The 16,186-nt window shown below is 42.8% G+C and overlaps 1 protein-coding gene across 2 annotated transcripts in view; it reads right to left on the bottom strand.

The window, feature by feature from the left end:
• Positions 1-103: 103 nt before the first annotated feature.
• Positions 104-16,186, bottom strand: part of G6PD (glucose-6-phosphate dehydrogenase) — a 39,234-nt gene continuing 23,151 nt past the window's right edge. For both annotated transcript variants that reach the window (XM_056540102.1, XM_056540103.1), the window contains exons 4-13: positions 14,481-14,589; positions 13,322-13,539; positions 10,342-10,500; positions 9,792-9,917; positions 9,622-9,715; positions 9,213-9,399; positions 6,400-6,635; positions 4,669-4,745; positions 3,358-3,450; positions 104-875 (exon numbers count right to left, since the gene is read on the bottom strand). In XM_056540102.1, coding sequence (XP_056396077.1) covers positions 785-875; positions 3,358-3,450; positions 4,669-4,745; positions 6,400-6,635; positions 9,213-9,399; positions 9,622-9,715; positions 9,792-9,917; positions 10,342-10,500; positions 13,322-13,539; positions 14,481-14,589 — 1,390 coding nt within the window. In that variant the 3' untranslated portion in view covers positions 104-784. The remainder of the gene's footprint in view (positions 876-3,357; positions 3,451-4,668; positions 4,746-6,399; positions 6,636-9,212; positions 9,400-9,621; positions 9,716-9,791; positions 9,918-10,341; positions 10,501-13,321; positions 13,540-14,480; positions 14,590-16,186) is intronic.

The raw sequence follows: 16,186 nt of genomic DNA, 5'->3' as shown, positions 1-16,186 counted from the left end.
TTCCGAAAAGAAAACCCATTTCCTCTGTAGTATTCAGCAGCTAATAAGTACTGGAAGGATTAAGATTTTTTAATAGAAGTAATTTACAAATCTGTTTAACTTTCTGGCACCAATTGATTTTAAAAAAAATTTAGTTTTCCACCAGAGTATCCACAATTAGACAAACAGAGATGATTTCTTTCAAAAACAGCGCCACCCCTTTCCTCAGGTTGTATGTGGTATTACAGCTCAGTCCCATTGAAGTGAAAGAAGCAAAGTTGTAATACCAAACGCAACCTGGGGACAGGGGTGGCAATGTTTTTTGGAGGAGAAAGTAGCTCTATTTTGCTATTCCTGGATAACCACTTAAAACCCTATGGTCAGGCAGGGAAACATGGCCGCAATACGGGCGCAAATATGTCCCCAGTATAGACTTGTATGAAACGGAAATAATAATATATTAAATTGGTGCTGATCTCGGGGCAATGGCTGAATGGGGAACACAGGTTTACTCAGCACATCCTTATATACTACATACTGTAGATCAATGCAAATGTTGGACCTGGCCATTTGTACGGACACTGCTCCCCCAGGGCCACGGCCCAAAGATCAGCTCAGAGGGACCCCAGTCTGCTGAAAGTAGAATTCCCCTTTAACTATTTAAGACTAAGCTGCCACATGGTCTGAAAAAAATGGTGTATGAGAAGCCAGCATTGAAGTAAGTTGTGCGTTTGGTCCTCGAGGATCCTACGGTTGCAGTCTGTTGTTCTGGGGAGCCGGCTGGCACGTATAGTCCACCAAGTCATCACAGCTTGTTAGGGTTCACCCATTTATACGTTCCTTCATATCGGAAGCCGACACTTTTCATAAACTCGTCGCCCTCTGCGGGACCCCGGCTGGAATGTGGTAGAAAGACATTGAGAAGAATTAGAGGGGGACAATGAGATTTAAAGGGGTACTCCACTACCCCAGGGTTCGAAACATTTAGTTCCGAAAGCTGGGTGCGGGCTGCGGGGTCGTGACGTCCTGGCCACGCCCCCTCAATGCAAGTCTATGGGAGGGGGCGTACGCCCCCTCCCATAGACTTGCATTGAGGGGGCGTGGTGTGAGGTCAAAAGGGGTTTCACGACCCCGCAGCCAGCTTTGGGAACTAAATGTTTTGAACGCTGGGGCAGTGGAGTACCCCTTTAATGTAAGTACAGAACTCATGGGTTTTCGTACTTCTGAAGTCTATGCAGTGATGCCTCTCTGAAGAAATTGAGCAAGGAATTTCCTTTAAGGGTCCGCACTGTCCAAAATAGGCGATTAAAAGGGGTATTCCCGAATTTTTTTTCTTCATCCTTTTAAGCCCATGATGCCAAGTTATAATACAGTGTAATCTGCTGCTATTACCCCCCCCCATGCGCCACTGTGTCCTGTTTTCATGCACACGACCCACACCTGGAAGTGCTGTAGTGCATTTTGTTTTACTGTTTTCTCTGACCTTTCCCAGCATTCCATGCAGTCTTTTTATTTTACTGTTGTCTTTTCCCAGCATTCCATGGGGACAGAGACAACATGTCATAAGTCACATGGTCTCCAGGGGGTGTGGCTATGCTGCAGTGGGTGGGTGGGTGGGTGGTTAGCAGGATTTACTTCAAGGAGAACTGTGGCTCAAAACTTTTAACATCCCCTGTGCCTAGGCTGCAAAAACAAACAAAAAAAAAACAAAAAAAACTTTAATTTACCTTGCTACGTTCCCCCGTTGCGCCAATACTGGTGTACCGTTCCTCCGATGCTGCAGTGCTGGAGGAACAGGATGCCGTTGACGGGGAACGTAGGAGGGTGAGTTAACTTTTTTTTTTGCAGCCCGGGAACAGGGGGATGTTAAAAGTTTTGCGTCGCATTTCTCCTTGAAGCAATGCTATCCGCCTGCCCACTGCAGCATGGCCACACCCCCTGGAGACCATGTGACTTATGACATGTTGTCTCTGTCCCCTTGGAATGCTGGGAAAAGCCAGAGACAACAGTAAAATAAAAAGACTTGCACTACAGCAATTCCGGGTGTGGGTCCTGTCCTTGAAAACGGGACTAAAGCGGCGCATGGCGGTAATAGAGGAAAATGACACTGTATTATAACTTGGCATGATGGGCTCAAAGGCTAAAGAAAGAAATATCCTGGAATAACCCTTTAATGTCTGGGGAAATCTGCACTGTTCCATTGACAGACGGCACTTCCCTGGCGGATTCCTCCAGAACCTTCCGAAAGAATTGAATTGCTTGAGCAGTTCTGTTAGCAACATTTAGAAAAATGCCTTAAGGAAAGCCCCACGGACATAGGCACAATAGACTGGAGCAGACCCAATTCACTTCTAAATAATGGTACAAGGAAGACTCCAGCTGGATACGTTTCCATGAAACTTGTGTCTTTATTGCTTGATTTAAAAAAAAAGTCTACACACCACGGACAATAATGAAACTAAATGATAGGTCTATGACTTAGGTCAATGGTGACCGAAACGCGTCGGATCCATATCGATCCATGCTGTGCAGACTTTGTTTTAAACGGAAGCAATAAAGACAAAGTTTCATGGAAACGTATCAGAAACATGAACTAAAAGTATAAAACCATGGGGTCCGAGGCTGACAATGCACTGCGCACGGATGTCGGACCCCCCCCCCCCAAAATCAGCTACTTATCCTCTATCCTGTAAAAGGGGATACGTTTATTGTAGCTGGAGTTCTCCTTTAATGGGAAATGCGTAAACAGCGTAGCACATTGTTGTATAGCTTTCAGCCATTTATGGATATGCTATTAATGTCCAGCTGGGAATACTCAGTTTACGACAATGGCCGACATTTATCATTGTCTTTAGACTGGTTGTTTTTTTTTTGTGTGTCTACAAAAGGTGCAAAAAAAGGCGAAAGCAGGGTTTATTTGCCCCTTTTGGTTTACACATTTCTGCTGATTTTGAGTTGCAATCCACTGAATTTGACAATACACATGATATGGACGGGTTTAATGAACTGAAAAGTCTCTAAACTACACCAGCCCAGACTTAGCTTAGCTTTTTGTTGTATGTGAAGAGAGAAATTTCAGAAAATGTGACCTGCACAAAATGTATCAAATGCTCGGCGACCATTTTATAAATTTGGTGCTCCTACACATTACAGCGCACAAAAAAAGGTGTGGAAAAATGGAAAAATACTTCACTTACACCTAAGATGATAAATGCCGGCTAATGGCTTTTTCAATCTAGAACTGAGATGATAAAATTATAAAGACCTCTAAACAACACAAAAAAAAACAAACAAAAAAAAACACATGTCCGCAATGCACATATAACCAGGACCCTCTTCATCTGGAGTTGCATACATGCATTTTAGGTACTTCCTCACCTCCCATACACATAGGGCAGGGGTTTGATCTTCTCTTTCTCCAGCTGGTGCAGGATTGGAGTGAAGATTCTCCAGGCTTCCTTCAACTCGTCGCTGATCAATATGAAGAAAAAAAATAAAAAGTCATGGACAAGTCCACAAACACAATGGGGAGAAATTACTGTTCCATTTAGGGCAGTTCTCTGGTGAAGTGAAAAAAAACGGACTCATAGCTCAATGTGACCTGAGGTCTCGAGCTCAGCGCTCTCAGCCCTTCTCAGAGCTTATCGCTTCCAGGGGTTAGGTGTCAGGATTAGGGTTAGGGTTAAGATAAGGGGTTGGGGTTAGGATTAGAGGTTAATGCAGAAAGAAGAAAATGACCCTTCCGATGGCGCTGCTGGTTCCAGTAAGAAGTGAAAGCCAAGCCAGGAGTATTTTCAAACACCGAAGTGGTTTATTGAACATAAAAAAAATTATAAAAGTACAAGGATGACGCATTCCAGGGGAGCCACCCCCTTCCTCAGATCTTAGGAAGGGGGTGGCTCCCCTGAAACGAGTCATCCTTGTACTTTTATCTTTTTTTTTTTTATGTTCAATAAACCACTCCGGTGTTTGAAAATACTCCTGGCTTGGCTTTCACTTCTTACTGGAACCAGCAGCGCCATCGGAAGGGTCATTTTCTTCTCTCTGCATTGACTTCCATCAGGACTGGATTACTCCTTCTCCTGGGACCCGGGCCTAGCAGCTGTTCCTACTCTTCACTCTGGTAACACACTTGGTGGGTTGATATGCAAATTTTTTATTTGGCCATTACCTAAGGGCGACTTTCTCCCAGTGACGGCTCCCGTCTCAATTTCACCAATTGTTTAAGGGGTAACACACGAGGCGCCTCCTTTGGTCTCTTTTTTTCTTCTATTTAGAGGATTAGAGGTTAGGCGTTAGGATTAGGGTTAAGATTAGGGGTTGGGGTTAGGGTTAGGGAGTGAGAGGGAGCTGGCTGTAAAGCAGAAAAGTGTGTCCCTGTGCAGAGGAGTCACATTCTGCTACAGGGACACAGTTTTCTTCATTACACCAGCCTGTACAAGTTTGCATCTTTTTGCCAGATGGATTTATGCCAGATGCCAATTGGCATCAACTAGGGTGAAAACCTACATCTGTTCCTAGCAGGTATAGCATGGCTTTTCTGATACATGGATGACAAAAAGTTGTGCCCAATATATAAGTTCCCCCGCATTTCGCTCCCCTATACTTTGAAGTACGACCATCATCTGAAACATTGGTCTTAGTGAGTTTCCCCAATGTTAAATGTAGTGCAGCGAGTACAAGACTTACCTGCGCACAAAGTGCATCTGATTTCCGCAGAACACATCTAGGATCAGCCTCTCATAGGCATCTGGCAACTTCACGTCCTGTTACAACAATGCAGAAAGCATTTAATACGTATGGTGGCACTGCCCACGGGTTACATGGTTGGTATAACAGATGTGCAGGTGACTAGTGACTGTAGCTTAGTTACATAGCTTGTGTATAAGCACGAGCTCCCCACAAGGTAGGCCAGTGTTTCCCAACCAGTGTGCCTCCAGCTAAATAAATAAATTAGGCAAAAATAATTTAAACAACCAAACAAGAATAAACGTAATAGCTTTGAATTTAAAAAAATAAAATATAAAAAATAAAACACCTAAGTATGGCAAAATGAATAAATACATTTATAAATAAAATAACTCAATTAATAAAATAAATAAACTAAAAAAAATAACTAAATAAATAAAATGGCAAAAATAATTTGAATAACCAAACAAGAATAAACGTAATAGCTTTCAAAAAATTAACAAAATAAAAAAATAAAATAAAAACTCTATGAAGGAGATTTATCAAGCTCCATAGTAGATTTTTTTTTGCTTATTCCAAAGCACATTTTTTAAATCTGCTCACGTAGTTTGTTTTTTTTATGCTTAGTTTGCAGTGGTCATTTATATATCAAATGTGATAGTCTATTTATGAAAAAAAAAAGTTGCATTTAAAAGTCACATATGTATTCCAGGTCCAACCTGGCTTACAGAAAGTGCATACGTCTGCAGAAAAGGACATTAAACACCCACTTTAACAACTGTTCTTGTTCTTCATCATGAAACAAAGCTACTACATTAATGTTAATTATATAAAAAATTAATTATATAACTAATAACTATAAATTTTAAGGTTGAAAATACACACTGCACACCTTGTTAATTTTAGGACACTTACATGCTGGCGTACCCACTAAATTTTAAAATTAATGTTGTGTTAAAATTGAATAAAGGCACAAAATATTGTGTAAGAATTTTTATAGACTACGTAAATAACCCATATGTGGCACTAACATTTTTCCTTAAAAAAAAAATAAATAAATAAATAAATACAGAAACATCCATACTTCATGCACATTTTGGGGTGGGTAACGTACTGAGCCGTTTTTGTTTTTTTTGTGGCTTCACTATTGTACATGTGCCTGTTGGTGCTGCGCTGTCTTCCTTCCTGACGTAAACTCCGGCCTCAGCGCAAGACTCCGTCCACCAACGTCGCAAAGCAAAATTATACAAAAAAGCCTCCAGAGTACGGATATTCATGGTGCGGCATAGTATGTTTTTTTTATATTTTTTTTATTTCTGGAGGAGGGTGGATGGGTTATTGCGGGACAGATTGAGTGCAGCTATTTAGTGCCAGGCCGGCCAGTCAGGGTGTCACCCAATGCTGTACACCCCCCCCCCCCTCCCCATTACTCTCTAGCAACACTACTGGTAATAAAGGGTAGATAAAGAACTTCGGCTATTAACATAAGGGAAAACTTTTCTGCTTTCAAAAAATGCTTTTTTAAGCGGGTTTCCTGGATTTTGCTTACGTGCGATTTAATCATCAAGGTCGTGCGACTATTTGATAAATAGGTCGCATGTAAGCAAAAGCAAGTTAAAAAAACATTTGTCATATAAAAGCCATATGTTTGAAAAGAATGATAAATCTCCTATGTTTGTCTGATCATGAAGGGAAGAATTGGAGAGGGGCGAAGTCTAGTAGTTACCATACCTTGTATCTGCTGCCATATGTCAGATCCAACTCGGATTCCTCAGGGTTGAAGAACATCCCTGGCTTCTTTGTCATCATCTTTGTGTAAACGGCTTCATCTGGTTGGACCCTGATCACCAGCTCATTCCTCTTGCATTGTCCTCCGAAGATGTCACCTGGAACTTCTCGGAACTGCAGCCGGACCTCGGCCTTCCTCTCATTCAGGGCCTTTCCACAGCGCATGATGAATGGAACACCTGAGATGTGAGGATTATGGGGCGAGGTATCCAGAAAAATCGTCAGTACGGCCATTTTGAAAACTGACATAATATCTTAAGATCCTGGATTAAGCTTCCTAAAGGGAACACTTCTAATGTTGAGCGGCATAGGCCATATTCGAATTCGCGAATATTCGCATATTCGTAATATTCTCGTTTTATTTTCGCATATGCGAAAATTCGCATATGCGAAAATTAACATATGCGAAAATTAACACATACAAAATTAGCATAAGTTAAAATTCGCATAAGTTAAAATTTGCATATGCAAATGTTCGCATATGCGAAAATTCGCACGCCAGTCTCACACAGTAGTATTAAAGCCTTCTTTACACCACACAAGCTGGAAGCAGAGAGGGGTGATCACTGTGAAAAAAAAAAACGAATATTCGTAATTACGAATATATAGTGCTATATTCGCGAATATTCGCAAATTCGCGAATATGCAAATAAAATTCGCTTTGCGAATATTCGCGAGCAACACTAAACACTTAATGTAGAGAATGCAGTTTGTACCAATGGCATCATGGTATAGAGCACTGGTCTTCAACCTGCGGACCTCCAGATGTAGCAAAACTACAACTCCCAGCATGCCCGGACAGCCGTTGGCTGTCCGGGCATACTGGGAGTTGTAATTTTGCAACATCTGGAGGTCCGCAGGTAGGAGACCACTGGTATAGAGCAAGAGGAGTAGAGCAGACTCCTATGGAGTTTTGTGGGAAAAGATTACGTAGAACTTGTGATTTATTGATATAAATTTCTGCTCCTTCAGGGCTTAGGAGTCCAGTGGGTGGTCTTAATCAGGTAATATAGCCAATCACAGAGTAGGACCACCCACTGGACTTCTGCGGCATCTTTTCCAGCCAAACTATACATCAGTCTTCTCAGCTCTTCTTGCTTTTTAACATGTTGCCTGCAGTATGGACGGCATTTTTAACAGTAACAGTTACCCTTCAAGACAAGCAAAAGTACCATAAACTCTAATTCAGTGTTTTCCAAATAGTGTATCTCCAGCTGTTGCAAAACTACAACTCCCAGCATGTCCAGACACAGTTTGAAAAACACTGTTCTAATGTATGTACAGCAAGGAGAAAAAGACGGCACAAGCAGTCATTTTTCTCCCGCTATTCTGCCCGGCTCTCCCGATGCTACTGTGTACTAACAGCAGTGTGAAAGAAGCCTTAGGCTTGTTTCCCACTACAAAAATTCTCAGTTTTTAAACATCCGTATGAAGTTCCGTCTGAAAACCAGCTGAAAACGGCAGTAATAAAATCTTATCTGGCCGTTAGAAAATCCCATTATAGTCTATGGGATTTTTCTAACTGCCATTTTAACCAGTTATAGTCCGTTATTGATAACGGCCATTATTTTGTGACGGAAGATAGTACATGAACTATTTTCTTCCGTACTATCTTCCGTCACAAAATAATGGCTGTTATCAATAATGGACTATAACGGGTTAAAACGGCTATTAGAAAAATCCCATAGACTATAATGGGATTTTCTAACGGACGTATAGGATTTTGCTACTACCATTTTCAGCTGGTTTTCAGACGGAACTTCATACGGATGTTTAAAAACAGAGAATTTTTGTAGGGTGAAACAAGCCTTAGAAGTGCATAGTTAGGTGAGACACCAAATCGCACCTATAGCTTGTATCACGTCGCAAGTTTTACGACGTATAATGTGATACCAGTATCTAATATCAGCATTACAAATCTGGCTGCTAAGCCCCTGTGCTATTTTACCTCCTTCATCCTCTGTGCCACTTCATTCCTCCTCCCCTTGAACCTGACCTGTGCGATTGTATCCCCCCAAACCCGACCTGTGCAATTTCATTCCTCCCCCTTTCTCCCCCCTGTGCTATTTAAATTCCCCTCTTTATCACTCCCTGTGGCACATCATTCCCCTCTCTTAGCCTCCCTGTGCCATATAATTCCCCAATTTATCCCCCCTATGCAATTTATTTCCTCCTTTTATCCCCTCTGTGCCATTTCAATCCCCCACTTTATCATCCCCTGTGCCACATTCCCCCCGATCCTCTCCTGTGTCATTTAAATGCCCCTTTCATTTCCCCTGTGCAACATTATCCACCACCCCTGATCCCCCCCCCCTTATTTTATTTGCCACTATATTCCCCCTGTGGCACATCATTCCCCCAAGTGATTTCAATCCCCCTGTGCCACATCCTTCTGCGAATGGAGGCATTAATGAGTGGCGTCCTCCTGCGCTACTCTTTGGCATGACGTCAGTCAACACAGCAACTACAGGTTACTAATTTAAAGTGGCCACAGCGCCAGCGACCTGTTCAAGATCAGCAGCTCAGGCCACTTTATAACAGTGACCCCCAGCGCCTACTGATGTGAGAACAGATGGTCCCACATCACATCTCGCGGGCTCCCGCTGACACACTTGTGGGCCGCGGCATCCAGTTTGGAAAGCCCTGATGTACAGATTCTATATGCTTATGTATAGTTAAAGGACAAATACAGATTATGCAACCAATTCTGTTCATATTACATAAAAAAATAAAATAAAATGAAGCCAACCCCTTACCGTCCCATCTCTCGTTCTTCACATACAGGGCCGCAGTGGCATATGTTGGGGTAAAAGAACCTTTTGGTACGGTGGGGTCATCCAAATAACCCTTCTGAGCCTCTCCTTGCCCCTCAGGATTGCCCACATATTGTCCCAAGACAATATTGTTAAGTGTCAACTCAGGCACACACTTCAGCACCTTTACCTGTAAAGAGAACAGAGATGCATTAAATATACCACAAATACAGATCATTTCCCTACAGAAGTCCTTTGTCCCTGGCGGGTATGGTATGGTAGAGTTAGTCAACACCAAAAAGAGGTTTTATTATTGGGTCCCTTGACTTATGGGTATAGGTTAACAAATAATCCTAAAAAAATAATAAAAAAAAAAAAAAAAAAACACACAACAACAACAACCACCCATCACCTTCTCATCCCGCACATCATCTGGGTTAGTAGAAACTGGTTTCTCCATGGCCACCAAGCACATCATCTGTAGCAAGTGGTTCTGCATGACATCTCTAGGAGACAGGGCCACCATTAGTCAGGTCCACGTGGGACAGTTTCTTGCATCAATCACATTGGTGAAATATCTACCTGATTATTCCAAATTCATCAAAGTATCCTCCCCGCCCCTGGGTCCCAAAAGGTTCCTTGAAGGTGAAGACCACAGAAGCAATGTGGTCCCGATTCCATAAGGGTCCAAATATCCGATTTCCAAATCTAAAGGGGACACAACAAAAGGTTGGTATAAGAGGCCGGAATAAGACAAGATGCTGGATGGAGGAAAGTTAAAAGGGGTATTCTGGCTTTATACACTTATGCCCTACCCTGTGCCGGGCAGTGCCTCCGAGATTGTGATGTCATGGCCACGCCCCTATTGATGTCACGCCCACCCCCTCCATTCATGTCTATGGTCATCACGCCCCCTCCCATAGACATGAATGGAGGGGACGTGGGGTGAGGTCACTAGGGGGTAGAGGCCGGGACAGGCAGCACCCGGCACAGAATGCAAGGGGCTGCACCAAGATCGCTGAGGTCCCCAGCGGTGGGACCCCTGCGATCATACATCTTATCCCCTATCCTTTTGATAGGGGATAAGATGTAAAAAAGCCGAAATACCCCTTTAAGTGTCTAAGCATCGAACCTGAGCACCATGAGGTTCTGCACCATCTCTTTGCCCAAATAGTGGTCAATACGGTAAATCTGATTTTCTTGGTAGAGCGAGGAGACGTGTTCGGATAACTTGTTTGAACTTTCCAGATCCTTCCCGAATGGCTTTTCTACGATCACCCGATTCCAACCACTGTGAGAGGTAAGAAGAAGAAACAGGATAAAGAGAGCATAACCATAAAGAATAACCCTATTCCTGTGTACCACAGAAAATGGGTTGTACACCTACAGGTGGGGCCATAACCACAGGGGAAACTCAGCTAAAGGTTTTCCATACATTATATAAAATGGTTTATCTCAACATAAAAAGTTATTTCATATCCACAGAATAGGAGCTAAGTGTCTGATCAGTGAGGGTCCCACAGATCATGGGAAGGTAGATCCCTTGTCCGCTAAGTGAAAGGAGTAGCAGGACGCATGCCCACCTACTGCTATCTATTCACTCACTATGGGACTTCTAATCACTGCAAAGCACTGAACTTGGCCATGTTCACAAATCCAATAGACAGTGAATAGAGCGGCGGCTGAGTATGTGTTCTGTGCTTCATTCACCTGGAGAACAAGGGGCCTCTGTTCCTATAACTGGTGGGGTCCCAGTGATCGGAAATTCACAGATCAGCTAATTATCCTCTAACCTAGAGGAAAGTGAAATACCAGGGGAAATACCACCAGATAAGGTAAACTCCCCAGTACAGGTCACCTGTCTAACCCAGGAAGAAGTACCGGTCACTTGTCTGACCCAGGAAGAAGTACAGTGCAGCCTACAAAAAAAAAAAAAAAAAAAAAAATTGCCTGGTCCAGATGGCATTCATCCCCATGTTCTAAAGGAATTAAGTTATGTAATAGACAGACCCCTATTCAAGGACCTATAGTGACAGGGACTGTTCCCCAGGACTGGCGCATGGCAATTGTGGTGCTAATATTTTAAAAGGGGTCAAAAGGTGACCCCAGGAATTGTAGGCCTGTTAGTTTAACCTCCGTTGTATGTAAATTATTTGAGGGTTTTCTAAGAGATGCTATTTAGGAGTATCTTGATAAAAATTAATATATGACTCCATATCAGCATATATAGACAAGGAGAAGCGCTCCTAGTGTGATAACGTATTGTAAAGAGGATATGGAAAAAGCAAAAATGCTTACCGAGTATAGTTGTACTACAGCCAAGTACAACTATGGTGTAAACATGGGATAACCCTCAACGGGCGAAGATCGGCAGCCACTCCTGGCAACACAGGTGAAGCACTCAGACGGATCCCTCCAAGGAAAAGCACAGGATAAAAGCGGCGCACAAGACTTCAAAGGTAAAATGATTTATTTCCCTGGCATGCAACACGTTTCGCTGGACAACCAGCTTCATCAGGCCTGATGAAGCTAGTTGTCCAGCGAAACGCGTTGCATGCCGGGTAAATAAATAATTTTACCTTTGAAGTCTTGTGCGCCGCTTTTATCCTTTGCTGTTCCTTGGAGGGATCCGTCTGAGTGCTCCATATCAGCATGGCTTTATGAGGGATCGGTCCTATCAAACTAACCTGAGATCAGCTTTTATGAGGAGGTGAGCTCCAGACTGGACCAGGGGGAAATCACTGGATGTCATATATCTGGATTTTTCCAAAGCATTTGATACGGTGCAACATAAAAGATTGGTGCATAAAATGAGAAGGATGGGGCTGGGGGAGAATGTGTGTAAGTGGGTAAGTAACTGTCTCAGTGATAGGAAACAGAGGGTGGTTATTAATGGTACTTATTCTGGTTGGGTGACTGTTACTAGTGGGGACCACAGGGATCAGAATTGGGTCCTGTTCTATTTAATATATTCATTAATGACCTTATAGAGGGGGTTGAATAGTACTGTAACAATCTTTGCAGATGATACTAAACTCTGTAAAGCTGTAAACACAATAGAGGACAGTGCACTGTATATAGTAGATAACACAATAGAGGACAGTGAACTGTTACAAATGGATCTGGATAGGTTGGAGGTTTGGGCTGAGAAGTGGCAGATGAGGTTCAGCACTGATAAACGTAAGGTAATGCACATGGGGAGGAAAAATCCGGGCTGGGATTATATATTAAATGGGAGCACACTTGGGACAGTAAATTTAGCTGTAATGACCAGTGTCGGGCAGCTGCTGCCAAGGCAAATAAAATCAGGGGGGGCATCAATAGGGGCATAGATGCCCACAACAAGGAAATAATTCTACCGCTGTACAAATCACTAGTCAGACCACACATAGAATACTATGGAATTTCTGGAAATTTTACATCTCTATACGTGCCACATCATACCCACACCCTGACATTCCCTATTATCAATTTATCCAATTTTAAAGGACACAGTTTCATATTTTAGATTTTCCTGATGCTTTTTTTTCGTAACAAACAAAACCTTTGATAAACTTAAAAGGTGGTACTATGGAAAACCAGAAATGTTTTTAAATCAACTGGTGCTAGAAAGTTCTACAGATTTCAATTATGGCTATATAAAATCTTAATCCTCCCAGTACTTCTCAGCTGCTGTATGCACCAGAGGAAGTTGTGTAGTTGTTTCAAGTTTGACCACAGTGCTCTCTGCTGCCATCTCTGCCCGTGTCAGAAACTGTCCAGAGTAGGAGCAAATCCCCACAGCAAACCTCTTCTGCTCTGGACAGTTCCTGACACGGACAGAGGTGGCAGCAGAGAGCACTGTGATCAGACTGGAAAGATCTACACAACTTCCTCTGGAGCATACAGCAGCTAATAGGTACTGGAAGGCTTACAATTTTTTAAACAGAAGTCATTTACAAATCTGTATAATCTTCTGGCACCAGTTGATTTGAAAAGAAATGTATTTTCCCTTCAGAGTACCCCTTTAATACACTTTATGTTTTATACTGTATAAGGAGGACATTTTTTTTTAATATAGTAGAGTCCCCTATGATCTACCATTACACCTTGGCACATTGTAGTATACGTACACTGCGCCCATACAGGTCACTCTGATGTTCTGGGTCACTTCATGGTACACACTTGGCGGAAGGGCCAAATAGAAGAGGCGGTTGGCCTTTGTCCCGTTCGGTAGGGCCAGAATGTGCTTATTTAGAGCTTTAAAAGAGGCCTCGTCTGAATACTGTCCGGACACATAGCGGTTCCTCGCATAGAAGGCGTTTAACTTGTCGGCATCATTTGGAGAGACCTGAAAAATTAGACATAAAAATGTGTTAATTAAACCTATCGATGGTGCTGCGGCTCTTGGAATGAACAATACTTTCTCAATACTAAGGCAAATTATATAGTCAAAGTTTTGCATATACTTAAAGGACTTCTTTTATGGAAGGAGCATGAGAGGGAGACTTAATGTCAATTACCCCTCCCCCCCCCCCCCAATTACAATGTTTCCCAACCAGTGTGCCTCCAGCTGTTGCAAAACTACAACTCCCAGCATTACCCTCCATGTACTATCCCAGTATATAAATTTAGGCATGAAGAAGATACCATTGCAGTAGAAGGAAGCTCCATTTTTGCCAATTTTCTCCCCCCCCCCCCTCCCCCCATTATGAATGTATGTACTAAATAAATTTGGTCTTAAGAGGGTACGCTGCGGGAAAAAAAGAAATCTAGGGGATAAGATGTCTGATCACGGGGGTCCTGCCGCTGGGGAGCCAGTGATCTCCTGGTCGGCAGCATCCGGAACACGGAAGCTAGTACGTAGCCATCACCCCTCCTCCCATAGACATGAATGTAGGGGGCGTGGAGTCTGTGGTCGCCAGTCATCCGGCATAGAGCGGAATTTGCACAGTGCAATGGCGTGCAGAAGCGGAGATTGCAGGGGTCCCCAGCGGCAGGACCCCCCCACGATTAGACATTTTATTCCTTATCCTTTGGATAGGGGATAAGATGTTTTCCGGCAGAGTACCCCTTTAAATAATTTCAGACCAAATATGAATCTTCACTGTGTAAAGATCGGCATAACTTTAGAAACACTTTACGCAAATTTTTATGTACTTTTTTTAAATGGGATTAGAGAAAATAGTTCAAAATTTTACCGGTTGCCCTAGAACCCGACAGCATCTACTCTACAGACCAATGGCTGTGTCGTCCGAGCCATATGAAATCTCTAGGTACTGTACACTATACCTTGAGGTAAGGCTCGCACTGTTTTCGGATGTCTTGTACAGTCAGTTTTGAACGTGCATAGCCAACTATGTAGGTGTCTACAGGGAGGAGTCCGTCACTATACAGCCACCTGTAAGACAACAAAACAGAAAAAATGTGGCAGTCCTATGTAAGGGCTTCATATTACAGCTATAGGTCTAGACACATAGTAGTCACACAGGGCATGGGGGAAAAAAAGTGTGTCACGTGGCCAATCGGAACACAGAGTAGATTGACGATGCATGACTACAGCGGACTCAGACCGCGTTCACGTCACGATTAATGCCTCCGATGCACAGATACGATTTCTAAAGCTCAAATCGGCTGCAATGGTATCCGTGCACGGGACAAGCATAGACGCATTCACTACTATGGCCCACACGGACCCGGACGTAGTCCGCTAGAGCCTCCAACTTTTGAGATTGTCGAACCATTAATATTTATCTCCAATACACAGGATAGATGATAAGTGTATTATAACAGGGATCTGACCCCCCCACCCCAATCTCAAGAATGGAGTCCAGAGTCTCCCATCGTAATGGAGTGGCCTTGGTGCATGCAGTCATACCAGTTACTATCTATAGGAGCTTCTGTAGATAGCAGGGTGCTGTACTTGGCTGGCTACCATCACCAGACCCACGTGTGAACCCCACTCTAATCTGACAGGAGACCAGGACCTCATTCTCTAATTGCTGGGGCCTCCTACAATAATACACCTATCTCCTATACAGTGGATAGCCAACACATGGAAACCAAGTGCAAAACAACAACGGATAATTCCAGGCGCTGACTGGGAGCTCTGTATTCAAACAGCTGTTATGGACATTTAAAATAATAAAGGAGATATATGACCTGAGGAAGTGGAGAAATGCTCCTCGAAACGCGTCAACTTATTTTAAATATTCATGGCGGCTGTTTAGATACAGAGCTCCAAGTCAGCACCAGTATCTGTTGGTGTCCCGAAGTTGGTTTCCATATATTGGCTGCTTCTCCATGTCCCCTCTAGTGAATCCACAGTTGTAGAATGTCTGCGACCATAAGTCTACGCCACGCGCTGGTGAGTTTTACACTACGTGATCATTTTGAGGTGACGCTTAGAGCATAACCAACATTGCATAACTGCATGTAGAACGCCCCTTTCCCTGTTCTTCTTTGTGGATAGGGGATACATGCTAATGGCTGGACAACTCCTTTAAAGGAAGGAAAACTTTTTTTTTTTTAATCAAATGGTGCTAGAAAGTTAAACAGATTTGTAAATTACTTCTATTAAAAAATCTTTGCCCTTCCAGTACTTTGTAGCATCTGTATGCTACAGAGGAAATTCTTTACTTTTTGAATTTCTTTTTTGTCTTGTCCACACTGCTCGCTGCTGACACCTGATGCCCTTATCAGGAACTGTCCAGAGCAGGAGAAAATCCTCATTGCAAACCTATGCTGCTCTGGACAGTTCCTGACATGGACAGGAGGTGTCAGCAGAGAGCACTGTGGACAAGACGAAAAAAGAAATTCAAAAACAAAAAGAATTTCCTCTGTAACATACAGCTGCTAGAAAGTACTGGAAGGGTAAAGATTTTTTAATAATTTTTTAATTAATCTGGCATCGGTTCATTTAAATAAAAAAATAAAATAAAAATAAAAAAGTTTTCCACCGGAGTAACCCTTTAAGATGTCAATACAAAGGAAGGGGG

The sequence above is a fragment of the Hyla sarda genome, chromosome 9 (assembly GCF_029499605.1).
Source record: "Hyla sarda isolate aHylSar1 chromosome 9, aHylSar1.hap1, whole genome shotgun sequence".
NCBI lineage: Eukaryota > Metazoa > Chordata > Amphibia > Anura > Hylidae > Hyla > Hyla sarda.
Note: the sequence above shows the minus strand (reverse complement) of the source record. Positions and strands in the feature narration are given on the sequence as shown.